This window comes from Tachypleus tridentatus, chromosome 9 (assembly GCF_004210375.1).
Source record: "Tachypleus tridentatus isolate NWPU-2018 chromosome 9, ASM421037v1, whole genome shotgun sequence".
NCBI lineage: Eukaryota > Metazoa > Arthropoda > Merostomata > Xiphosura > Limulidae > Tachypleus > Tachypleus tridentatus.
In genome coordinates, this window is record NC_134833.1 from 135,336,412 (window position 1) to 135,350,492 (window position 14,081).

A 14,081-nucleotide genomic window follows, 5' to 3' on the forward strand; every position below is an offset into this window, starting at 1 on the left:
TAGTTTACTATTTATGTCATACATCACAAAAGACTTCCTCCATCAGTTAACACCACTGTCAACCTCTTTATAAAAAATTACAGTGTTTATAGAGACTGAGCTATCTATACAATGAGAGGAAGAATATAAATGTGTTCATCTAGAGATGAGTACTGATTTTAGTTCCATCTTTTATGTTAGAAATACTAATTTGAGTTTAGTATGTTACCTATAGATTAACAGATAGCTAAGATTCTCATATTAAATAAATGAAAAAAGAGCATTCTTCTTTAGCAAGGAAAGGAAACATTAGCCTTTAGAGGACCTTTGCCATGCTGGACATAATACTTGTCCTGAAATAATTGTGGGTTAATGAAATACGGCATATAGTCAAAAAAGGAACCAAATGTAATAGTTGTGGTGTTTTAGAACAGCCCTAGACACACTTCAAAAATGGTCACTACTCTCTAACAGTATGATGTACAGGAGAATATCCCTAACTATACTAACGACTTCATTAACTGGAGTACTGTAATAATGAGGTGGATAACATACTGAGTAACAATACATGTACAATTATTGGATTTGTTTATATATAACACTTCAGGTCCTGTAAGATCACCACAGACCCAGGTACTAAACAAAAAGTAACACTGAACAAGTAAAATGATATGGATCTACATGAAAGACATATTTATACCTACTTAAACATTGTCTTTCAGTGATACATACAAGTTATGAATCAGTGGTAATGTGATAACACGATGACTCAACATAAATTTGTCATAAACTTTAATTCTTGTTCCACAGTATAATAATAGTAGCAAGTGGCATATCTATCTAATATGAGGATACCACCCTTCCTGTGTATGAAGGGATATTTGTGTTGTCAATATAGAGTGACTCATTTGTGATAATAGTGTAGAATCCTAACTCAGTACAGAATCTGTACTTTATAGTAACAGTGATGGTGGGAGTAAGAGAGAAACTAATGTATCATTCTGTTTAGCTGTACAAGTTTTAGTCTTAAATGGCAAAAAAAAATTAAAAGCAGATGAATGCTGAAGAAAATAGTCTAAGTAAAGTTTAAAATTAATTTTTCAAAGAATAGTCATTTGAAAGTACAAAATGTCAAAAAAAGCAAAGAAATCATTACAGAACTGATAGATACACTACGTGGATGCCTGACCATCACAACCATATGTGCTTGTTGAACATCTCATTCCAAAAACATGGACATTAATATGGAGTTGGTCCCCCCCTTTGTTGCTATACCTCCACTCTTCTGGAAAGGCTTTTTACGAGGGTTTGGAACATGGCTACAGGAATTCACTCCTATTCAGCCACAAGAGCATTAGTGAGATCAGGCGAGAAGGCCTGGCTCGCAAACAATGTTCCAATTCCTCCCAAAGGTGTTCAGTGGCATTGAGATTAGGGTTCTGTGCAAGTCACTCAAATTATTCCAAACCAGTCTCAGCAAATGATGTCTTTATGGACTTCACTTTGTGCATGGAGGTATTTTCATGCTTAAACACAAAGGGCCTTCCCCAAATGTTTGCCACAATTCTCTAGAATGTCATTGTATGCTGTAGCATTAAGATTTCCCTTCATTGAAACTATAGAGCCTAACCCAAACCATGAGATACAGCCCCAAACCATTATTCCTCCTCCACAAAACTTTACACTTTGCACTGCATTCAGATAGTTAGTGTTCCATTGGCATTCAACAAACCCAGATTTGTCCATCAGACTGCCAGATAGTGAAGTATGATTCATCACTTCAGAGAACGCATTTCTACTAATCCAGAGTCCAATAGCAGTATGCTTTACATCACCCTAACCAACACTTAGCATTATGCATGGTGATCTCAGGCTTGTGTGCAGCTGCTAGTCAGTATAAATAGGACAGATGGAGGATGGAGTACTGCTTAGCTTCAATATGATCCAGGGAAAGAGAAATGGTGTACAGTTCAACAGTGAACACAGAAGCTGTAGAGGAGATTCTGTGCGCAACCACCGAACTACAACAAACCATGGTAAAGCCCACAGAGTCACCTTATTGGGAACCATCCATATAAATTGGAATGGAAAGACTGTTCAAAAGATGTTCAGTAAATAAAAGATGGTACTTCGAATCGGGAGTATCTGCTTTTCTCAGATGACTTAAAGAAAGGTCACATTTGAGGACTGTAATATGCCATGGTGGGATGGGCTGATTAGTGGATTCTGCAATGTTATCAAGGACAGACCCAATTCATCCAATTGCGCCTGGATGCGAAGGCCAAAAGGAGCAATGGCAGATTATCTGTTCTGAAAAAGTATGGCCCACCAAGGAAGGAAAACACAACCCCAGGTGGGATGCTTTGGTAAGGAACAAAGTTTTGAAGAATATAGTAAAGACAGTTGCAAACGGCAAAGGTGCAAAGAAAGTTCATGAGATTCTAAGTATAAGCTCTGAACTGGGGAAGTGCAGAAACCCTCTTCAAAACTAATCCAAAAAGAAGTTTAATGTTAAGTGCTTTTTTATTCTTATTTTCTGAGCAATGTTAAATTTTAATTGTGAAAACCCACCTTAGTAACTGCTTTATATGAAAACTGTACTTGACAGTCAGCATATAAATACAACACCTATTTTTTTATCCTGTCTTTTTTTATTACCACCTACCATAAGAATGCTTGCAAATGACTGAAGAAACAACAAACAGCTCTTCAAGTTCAGTTCAGTGTGTTTTTATATTAATAATTATCATGGAATAATTGTGTGGATGTTTCAGAATATTCAGTAATTTAACTGATACTCTTCTGTTGTAAAATATTTCTTTTATTGTAATATCTTACACTGAGTAAAAATACTACATGAAAAACTAATACATGCACAACATTATCTTTATTGCAGTTGAATAATCTACCCCAAACAGCTTTCTTTTAAGAGGTAACTGTTGTCTCCCAGTCACATGAACAACTGTATTTTAATTTGGTAAACTTTTTTATTCCAGCTTACTTGTTAACTTCTCAAGATTTAAATACATTCTATTACATCAATTGTCACAACTTATAATGAGTTATTAATGTTTGAAAATGCACTAATCTCATTAGTCCAAAAACCCAATTCTCATTTTTAACATAACTTACTATTCAGAAATAATTTTTACAATGTTGAATGAAAGGTAATTGTATAGTTACCATAAATAACTACTTATATGTAGGAGAATAATAACCTTTTGCATCATAATTTCACATTAAAAAAGTGTTTTAAATGGGGCTTGAGTTTTTATCAGTATGAAGACAGATTTATGAAACCTGGTGATATAAACTGACCAATAATTTTTATTATACATTGTATTTCCCTTTCTTCTTAAAGACACATTTTACAAAATGATAATCACTTTCACCCTATATTATCATCTGTATATATTACCTTCACCAATACTACCATCAATGTAAATAACTTTCACACTATATTACCACCAATATAAATAAGTTTCACACTATATTACCACCAATATAAATAAGTTTCACACTATATTATTATCAGAATAAATAGCCTTTGCCCTCAATGAAAATCAATGCAGTGTTTTCCTTGAATTAAATAATGACTAAATAAGAGGATACTATTTACAAATATTATGTTAAATACTTAAGTTTCTCAATGTTAAAAGTCTGATAGTGATATAGGAATGTGCTTACAATCAATAGTCCTTCACACCTGCAAGCTATAATTAACACAGTTGATTCACACAGATACTTCTCATAACACACACCTGCCAAATGTATTATCACTGTAAATATAAATATATCATTTAATACAAAAAATACCATTAAAGTATGAAATTTAATTAACCTCAATATACAAGAATACAGTTAGTCAATCCTCAGTGATGTCGAGAAAACCCACTTGTAGAGAAATATATACGTAAAAACGGCTCGTTTGGGTTGAGAAAATATTTTACGTAGAGGAGCGAACAACATTTCGACCTTCTTCGGTCATTGTGAACCTGATGATGACCAAAGAAGGTCGAAACGTTGTTCGCTCCTCTATGTAAAATATTTTCTCAACCCAAACGAGCCATTTTTACATACATAGTTAGCAAATCCTGATGTAGCAGGAACTAATAAGGTTGATAGATGTCAGTAGTTTTCCTATTTTTATTACTATTTCATACATCCTACATCTTTGATCTATCATTTTTACCATAAGCAAACATATAGTGTAAAAGATTACTATACTGCTAAATCAGAAAAAAGAAACAAAATCTATTAAGCCTGCAAATAGATTTTTTTTTTCTCTCTTATGGTTTCTTCCCTATTTGCAAAGCCTTGAACCAGCAGATGGAACTTAAATACATGTAAAGATCAAACATTATTTAATGGTTGTTTTTCTAAAGTGTTTATCCACTAAACTGCTTGTGGCTCATGACTTTGTTGGATATAGGATCTCTAATAATATAAGACTTGCAAAGGAAATGTGAGCAAAAAACCCTGTTACATTTCAATTAATTGCACTAACATATTGCTCGAGTGTTAAGATCAGTTCTTCACACTGAGTGTTGTAGCAGGTAAAAACATAAAATTACTCAACGTTATGCATCATATGCAAACAGTAGAAAAATAGCTTCATAACTTACAATTAACATAATATACCATAGTGGCATTACATATTATAAATGCTATATAAACCTTCCCACTGACACTTATTAATATACAGTATTTCAGCAAATGGTGTTAAATAAGACAAGGTAAGTGTTTCAACAAAAGGAATTACCACAAACATCTTTAGGTCACCACTTAATATCAAACACTTTTCATAAAATGCTAATTCAGATTTTCACAACCTTGTCATTTTAGGTATTCTAGAACCCACACTTGAGTTAAAATGGCAAGTTGACATAGATCAGCACATTTAAACTGACAAATGTTTTCACATTATCAAACTTTAATCATGAAAAGATGATTTACATATAAAAATAATTATCAGAAAGTTTGTTAACATCATAACAGTTGTAAACAACATTTTTTTTATATCAAATCTGGTTAATAAAGCAGTCTCTGATAAATACACAAATTAGTTACTACACAAAGCACAGTTAAAACTACGTCACATTCAACTGTAGAAACTGATTTTACAAGGTTAATAACAACTAAATAAATAATATGGCTATTCACCATATTAAATCATATTCAGCTGTAGACACTTTAGAACATAAATTCATGATTAAATAAATTACATGAACATTCATCAAACTTTTTTTTTTTTCACTTTGGTCCCCTTGTTAGTTTGGTTTGGTTTGTTTTAAATTTTGTGCAAAGCTACTCGAATAACCCTTTCTGGACTGGAAAAGTACAGTAGAAAACAATGCAACAGGTTATCTGTCTAAATACCTTGTGAAATCAAATCTTGGACTTTAGTACTTAAATGTGTAAATTTACCACTGACACAACAAGGTATTTATTGATTGCAATAGTCAAATACCTTATGGCTTTAGTCATAAAAAAAAATGTCAAAAGTGTCAGAGATTTATCAAAAATATAATACATGACCTTTCAAAATAAGAGCATCATCATATTCTAAGTTGAGATTAATTTATATAAAAAAACACAATTCCTTTTCAATAAATAATACATAATTTTATATTTATTGTTTGAACACAGTAAACTTAATATTTAATAAATAAGAATTTGAATCAATGGTATAATTTTATACTCACTATAGTATAGCTTATGTCACATTTTATTGCAGAATATTTCTGTAGCTTTCACGCACATTAATTAATTCAAATACATTTTCATGATTAAAAAGAACAATAAACTATAATTTCCAGATCTGTAATTACTCCTTAATTTTTCTAAACTTCCCATCATATTTCTTTACTACTCTCTATGACAGCTCCATCTAGACAATATCTGAAAAACTATGAATAGCTTTTAAAACCACTTTAATTGCTGTACAATGTCTACAGCAATTTGCATAGCTGATTTTCATTACTAAAAAATGGAAATAAAGGACAATGGTAATAAAATATATAACATAGAACTGAGGTAGAAGACACAAAAAATTACATTCTAGAGGGATTACAGGTTCTTAGCAAATAGAAGTCAATAACATTAGATGAAGAGAAAAGTAAATAATAAATATTTGGTAAAAACGTGTAGCTCTCAAACTTGTGCAAAAATTAAACATTGAAATTTGTTCATATTTCCCTGAAAGTTACTGATCTGAAAACATTTTTGATAGATACTTCTGCCCAAAGACATTATTTTCCTTGCATACCTGCCTGTAAGGTTTGATTGCTACTTGCCTTGGTCTAATTCTCACCTAAATTCATGTTTAATGTGAACATCACTGATGTATGACAATGTCATTATGCAAATATAGCCTTCCACTAATGGGAGGGTGACACTTGTATGCACAGTAACTCTCCTCATGCATTTGCACTCATGATAACTTCACATTTAGATAAGGTAAAAAAAAGTGGGGACATCACGTTACAATGTGTGAAGAGATAAGTGTCTATTGGAAATGCATTCTTGGGTAAGAAAACTGTTAACTTTCCTGAAGATAACTCACTTACATACATAGAAATGCTAGAATTTCAGGTTAAAGTGGTAGAAGAGCTAATGGACTGTGATACCCTACAGCAGGAACTACATAGGGATACACCCATGGAAGATCACATTTCTTCTCAACCATGGTAAATTCTTAGCCCAATATTAAAAGGGGAGAAAGTTATAAAGAACCTGAAGAAACACAGGAATGGGTGAAATCTGATTACAATCAACCATGTATCTGCATGTCAGTGATGAATGAGTCAATACGTATAGTGTAATTATGGTACAATCAGGCCATACAACGTGCACTCACCTAAACTCACTGAATGGACTCTGACAATAGAAACATGGCACAGTAGCTGCACAAGAAATGATTAGTACCACAATGACAGTGTAAACACAGCCCTACTTCTCACCATATTGTGCTCAGTCAAACCAGTGAGGATTGTCCATGGTCCATCACTCCAGCTGCTTGGAACTAGTAAATGGTAGGTGCTCCACCTGAAAAAGAGGGGAGTGGGAAGGGTGTACTTGGAAATCTGGAGAAGTGTCAAGATCCCAATAAAATTACCAGTCAGAAAGATCGTTTACTGGAGACAGTGCAATGAGTGACTTCAAGACCAGATGGTAAAGATAATGATAACAGATGTGTGGAGAGTCATCCACATGCTTCCCTAGTTGGTCTTGGTTGAGGGCCAGTGAAAATGGGAAACAAAAATATAAGGAAGTTGATGAATCAAGTGCAAAGAAATTCAAAATAGCCTGTGAGAATTCACACTCTGAGAAGAATGCACCAACTGGAGAAACTGATGGCAAGAGAGGTCCCCTAAAGAAGATTGGTCCCAGGTAGGAACACATGAAGGTGGAGATCATGAAATTACATGTCTACAATAAGAAGCAATGAATAATCTGAACAGACCAAAATAGCTGTTTTGAGTTTGAATAATCACAGAAGTGAAAGATAAAAAGAAGAAAGTAGGAGAGGAAATATGATTACTCCCTGAGTGGCAGACATGTAAGAAAGGAAAGACCAGCCTGAGTAAAGAAATATATATAGGTACAGTGGAATAAAGTGTGAGAAGCATCAACAGTACAGACATCTAAAAACAATGATCACAGGTGATAAGGAGGAATGAAATCTTAAGAGAAAGGTGGCACAAAGAGCAAGAAGTCAATGGCTCAAAACAGCACACATGTGAGAGCATACAAAACCACATTAAGAACCTAGTCAAAAATGAGAGCCAGGAGAGAAGGTTGGTGAAGAAGAAAGAAATGAAATAGAGTGGAGAAAACTTGAGAAACAAATACCTTGTGGCACTGAGAAGAGTGAAAAGTAGTAGATGATGGTGCCCTATAACAAACAATGGTAGAAACTTAAACCATGGTCAAACATCCAAAGAAATACTCTGGCAGTCTCTCAAATTAAGAACCTAATATGAACAGCAGATTAGACCAGAGAGAAAGATGAAAATAGCCAGTCATCCATGTAATGATGGAAAGAGAAGCCTACTGCATTAAAAAAATCAAGTGAATGACTTGACTACTCAGTAGAAGGCAGAAGTAGCAAAAGCCAGGCCAAACAGTAGGGCCTGGAACTGTTAAACACATCTATCATAAACAAGATGGATGAAATGCTGAGATGCCTGGGAGATGGGAATGCGTAAAGTACTTGACATGTTGACCTCTTGGTGTGGGGAAGACAATGAGAGAAGAAACAATGAAGAAGGGGGATGAAAGTGAAGGGCCAGACCTTCTGAAAGAACCTATGGGAAGCATGGTTCCATTACAAATATAAATATGTCAAAAATGGAAAAACCTTACCCCCACTGGCACTGAGTCACCTACGTTATAATCCTCTGACATGCCTTTGAGTAACAAATTGGCTATGAATAGATTGAAAACAAAAAGATGGATTGGATGGGAAGGTTAGACACAGAAACAGTAGGAGGAGGTTGATATAAATGGGAATCTAATAAGAATAATGAATTATGCAGATAAGTGGACTTAACACATGCCTCCAATGAGTTGGGAAAAGTCCCAAGCATTTCTTCAAGTAAGAAAGGTACCATACACAAGTCTTGCAGTAAAGTAGCAGGTAAATCTACTCAAGAAAGAATGACCTTGCAATCTGGAAGGTCCCAAGAGCACATCAGTCACAAGAACCAGTGTCAAAGATGAAAGATGTGCCACTGTAGTATAAAAAGACCATGAACATCAGGAGGCAAGTGCACATAGAATCATGGATAACACCTGTCTGATCATTTGAAAATTTGTGCTAATACAGGGCATTACCAATCAAGAAAAGCTGGAGGTTTGGTTTGTTTTGAATTTCGTGCAAAGCTACACAAGGGCTGCCTGCACTAGCTATCCCTAATTTAGCAGTGTAAGACTAAAGGGAAGGCAGCTAGTCATCACCACCCACCTCCAACTCTTGGGCTACTCTTTTACCAACGACTAGTGGGATTAACGATCACATTATAATGCCCCCATGGCTAAGAGAGTGAGCATGTTTGATGTGATGGGGATTTGAACCCCCAACCCTCAGATTACAAATCGAGTGTCTTAACCACTTGGCCATGCCAGGCTTAAAGCTGGAGGTAAGATATGATAAACAGTATAAATATATAGCATAATAAGCCATTCATGACAAAGGAGAAAGAATGTTGGCTGAAGGGATGGGAGTCGATGGTCTGCTGAACATGGTAATCCAGAAGACACTGAACAAAAAGTGCAGAGTCCACAACAGTTAACAAGCCTCTAGAAGCCATAATATAAATAAATCCTGTGTGTGTTTTTCTAACATTATCATCTACACACCATCATATGAGAATTCATGATAAAAATTTAAAATTTGGAGAAAAAAAACAACAAAGCATAAATTAAAATTTTGTTAACAAATAAAAGTTTCTCCAAATTAAATTTAAACACAAAACAAGGACTAGCAGCATGTAAATCTCAAAGGCAAATGCACACAAGCATTTCTAAGTAAAAGGATGAAATTACATTCTAATTCTCAAACTATTTGTCAATAAAATATTTATGAAATAAGAATTAGAATTATTATTCTTACTTCAATTTTTAAATTTCATATGCAGATGTGTATATGTCACTTGACAAATTACTCACTGGTCAGGACAAGGTTAAACAACAAATCTCCATAACAGATACACACAAACATGCACAAACACAGCTATGTAATAATCTGAATCAAAAACCTGATTCAGGTTTTTTTCACAACTAATTCATTAACATTTGAATTTCATTTATTTACCAGTAGTTTTAAAGACATCTAACTTTTTCATAACATGATCATTTTTCATTCTAATCTTCAAACATTTAATCAACTTCAGAACTAGAAGAATGGTAAAAACTGTGAATCCTAGCATATGTTACACTTTCCTTATGGTTTAAGACTTCCCTACGTTTCAGGGTGATACAAAAAGTGATTCTACATCCTCAGGATTTCTGCCTTTGGTTTCTGGGAGAACTAGCATGAAGTAGATCCATCCAATAAAGGCAAAGATAGCATACATCCAAAATGTTCCTAAATGGAATACAAAAGCATAATTTCCTAAAATAAAGAAGCTTCAATTTAGAAAAGTTAACTATTGTTGAAACATGTTTTAGCTAAAGTTCAAGGTCCAACACAACTCGAGTGCTATTTTGAATGTAAACAAGCAAACTTTTCAAAAAATATTTCAAGACATTTAATAAAAATTAAACTTGTTCTAAACCTAAATTAAATATTATAAAATAATATAATAAAATAATTTTTGCAAGATTTACACATTAAATACATAAAAATAACTGTATAACCAGCTCAAGTATTAGATTAAACACATAAAAGAAAAATTTGTGTCAGGTTAAGTGTCAAAAAACAAGTTTTTATTTTGATTGGAGAGGTGTTACTGATATCCCTCAGTTTTTCCTTCTTACAACAGACACTTAGCCACATTAGGTGAAAATTAGACCCTACTTATTAATCATTACCTAGTTTCAGTTTCAAAGAGATGCATATAACTTGAGTTAATTTCCATGTAAAAGTTAACATTTTCACAAACTAAAAATGCATTTCCTATAATACTTACCTCTACTGGCACTACAGCTATTTCTCAATCTTCAGGATTTCCACTCTTTGTCCATCTAAGGATTGAGCATACTTGCTCCAGTCTTACATACACCATTTGAATGCCCTTGGAAAAATCAAATTTGCAAAATTCTCCACTAACTACAATGCACCCTCTATCTAGGAACTGTATATAAGCACTTCATTCAGATAATGTAATCCCTTTTAAAAGACTTACATTGGCTCTTAGTCAAGAGACAAGGTGAGAGAATGTCAGTGGAAGTAAGGATTACTGGAAATATATTTTTACTTTTGGGAAAATGTTAGCTTCAAGAACATATTCACTATTTGCTGACATTATAGCTAGAATCCTATATTGAGAAGGTGGAGAGGCCAGTGCAGACATTATCCATACATAAAGCTTCTGCACAGGACAGGAGTGTTTCAAGATAAAGTTGGTACAGGTGTTTGGAAACCATACTACATCCAGAACAAGTATGCTCTTCACCCAGAACCTAGTTCCTGTATCTAAGGTGAAATAATACACAAGTAATCATCACTATAGGTCAGCCCCAAACAAACAGCCAAGGTTCCACAAATTGGTGTTGTAATTAAGGGGTTGGCAATACTGTAGTGGAAACACTTTCTCCCTCACCAGAAGAAGCCTAAAATGCAACACAAAAAGCTCAGAATGACAGGATCATGTATGCCTTACTTAATCAAAGTAACAGAAGTCATACAGCATGGAATTATGAACATTTATCCTAACTCCCCAACCAAGTTGCCCCTGGAATTATGGAGAGGCATGGAAAAACTGTGCTCAACCAAGGATCCAGGATGGGACCACTCAACATTCATAATTACAAGAAGTGGGCCTCCCACAAGAAACAATATATTAAACTAATATTAATCAAGAAGAAGAGTCATGCACATCCCAGCCAGATAGCATAGTTTCAAATCTTAACTGACATTACAAGTAGGCTGCCACAGACATGTGGGAAAAACATCCAGAGACTCAGGTAGGAGGGCCCCTAACTTAGCCATCTTCTTCAAAATTAGAGGAACACATTCTGACAGTCCAGATAAAAAATCTCTTTCCACCAACCCTATGACTGGAAACTGTATATTGTAGGCACCATCTAAGTGCCTAGATGCTCTTATGAAACACTCTATTTCTACAGAGCCTGTTGCAACATCTGGTAATTATACTGACAGTGGTTGCTAATGTGAAATTGGAGTGATAAAGCATACCTGTCTGAACAACACTCATCTTAGAGAACAATACAATGAAAGGTAAAGGGGCCTAGGAAATAAAAGCAATTAGAAACATTAAGTTGGGAATTCATGACTAAAAAAAAATTTTTACATTAATCAATCAGTGAATATAAATGAAAATATAACTGAAGTAAATGCAAACAACATCTAAAGGCACAACTCAAAATGTTAATAATCACAACATTCCTGTACAGAAAAGATTAACAAAAATATTTCTTTTTCTGTTTTATAATTTAAATCCTTTTAAATGTTGATTGAAAATTTTCATTTTATATATCCATTTAATTTCAACCTGATTGATGTTCATTAATTTTTTTGTTTTTGACACTTATCTTGCTGGTTGCAGTAGTCACCACTTCTGGCTATAAATTGTAGAAATAAACATATTGACAAAATTTCATATATAGTAACATCCTTTGTAGAAATCACTTTGCTTGCATTGTATGAAATTGATAAATGTAACACTATAATTAAATGAATAAGGATTTGAGTCAATGGAATACTTTGCTGTGATCTATCATATTCTCTAAAACTAAATATACATAACTGATGTTTTGTTATAGGTACAAGAAAATTTCCAAATCTTTCACATGAGTTCAATACAAAAACATTTTTAGAACATTTAAAAAAACTTAAAAATTCCAAGACCTGAGGTTCATTTCTAAGTCTCCTAACTGAACTACACTGCTGTTCTCTGTAAAAACTCCACCTTTACACATTACCACAAACTCTTTCTTTTACTTCTTTATTAATCCTACACTAATGTAAACTGTATATTCTCTGCCCTTCACACTGACTTTTAAAATTTCCCTTTGGCTATTTTCAAGACAGATTCATCATTAGTTATTCATGTGGTATGCTGTGAGGTCATAATAGGGAGGGAATGACTGGCTTTACTAAGAAAATCAGGAAAAGATAAGTTAAATCACAAGTTCAAACTATTATTTTCATTTAAATTTTGAAATCTGTTATGTTGGTGTGTATTTAATACCTGAAGTGTTCACAGGTCTGGATAATGTTAATAAAATAAAATAATCTCATGCTGAATCACTACTGCCTTTACAATAAATATGTTACAATGCTGTTCATAAAGTGAAGAATTATAACTTTAACGAGTAAGCCTGCACTAGCTTTTGTCTGTTACTTGTGTTAATCTCAAGAGTTTATTTGAGCAAAACTTTCAAAGGAGTAATTTATGTCCAAAATAAAATTGCAGATATACAAACCATATCTGGTTAAGGCCTGAGTAAAAGTGAGGAATGACATGGAAATAAGCATGTTGAAAAACCAGTTCATGGAAGTGGTAGTTGAGTAGCAAGTACTGTGAGCCCATTGTGGATAGAACTCAGCATTAATAGTCCAAGGCATGGGGCCTAAACCTAAATGGTAAAAGAATACATCTCAGTATCTTAAATAAAAAAAAATATTATGAGAAAAACAATCAGAAAATGTGTTTTGTTGGTTCTTCACACCATACTTAAGTAACAAAAAAATCCATTCATTTTTAGAATGATAACAATCAATGTTTTAGTGGGACTACTCCAGAACTGAGTAAAGTAATACCAAATATGGGTAAGAATGAGAGACAATTCTATATGACTCATTTTACAGCATAAGTATCATATAAAGTTTAGAAGACTAGCTGTATAGTTTACTTAACCAATTTCTTTTGTCAGTATTTTTCATTACGGTTTATTCTACACGTGGCATGGACACAAACTGACTTTTTCTACAATATAATATCTTGTAAAACTGAAGTTGTATGAGTTATTGTTATCCAAACTTAAATCAGATATTGTCACATCATCTTTATGCTCAAGTTTTTTTTTTAATGTTATATATTTTTGTGAGTTATGACTATTTTAATCATTTATGTATTTGTAACTTTCATACATTATAACTGTTTCATTTGACCTGTTTTAGATGTCTTATTGTACAGTACCAATATGGTATTCTATTATTCAAGTCTAAGCATGCTATCAATTTTTGTCACTCTTCAGTTGTGTCTAGAACAATCTATGAAAGAAGTATGTGACCGAGGTCTGTCTGTATCTGGTGAGATAATGACAGATTAAGTTCAGACCTGACAACTGATGGTCAAATGAAACCGTGATTAGATAGAGTACAATTCTTCAGCTAGTCCAGATTCAAATTATACATATAAGAACCCAAAGTCTTCAGCAATTAATATATTTATTTTATGAAAAATGAAATT

At 33.5% G+C, this 14,081-nt stretch overlaps 2 protein-coding genes across 3 annotated transcripts in view; both read right to left on the reverse strand.

Annotated features, from left to right (window-relative positions):
- Nucleotides 1–6,457: 6,457 nt before the first annotated feature.
- LOC143226439 (proton myo-inositol cotransporter-like) overlaps nucleotides 6,458–14,081 on the reverse strand; it is a 120,502-nt gene continuing 112,878 nt past the window's right edge. The window contains exon 10 of the transcript XR_013014620.1: nucleotides 6,458–9,740. The gene's annotated coding sequence lies outside the window, so the exon portion shown is untranslated. The remainder of the gene's footprint in view (nucleotides 9,741–14,081) is intronic.
- The window catches only part of LOC143226440 (proton myo-inositol cotransporter-like), a 42,955-nt gene continuing 35,331 nt past the window's right edge, over nucleotides 6,458–14,081 (reverse strand). The window contains exons 8-9 of one of the 2 annotated variants that reach the window (XR_013014621.1): nucleotides 10,614–13,245; nucleotides 6,458–10,069 (exon numbers count right to left, since the gene is read on the reverse strand). Coding sequence is in view for 1 of the 2 variants with exons in the window: in XM_076457393.1 (XP_076313508.1) it covers nucleotides 9,951–10,069; nucleotides 13,093–13,245 (272 nt within the window). In the remaining variant the exon portion in view is untranslated. The remainder of the gene's footprint in view (nucleotides 10,070–10,613; nucleotides 13,246–14,081) is intronic. The other variant, XM_076457393.1, reaches the window with a different exon arrangement.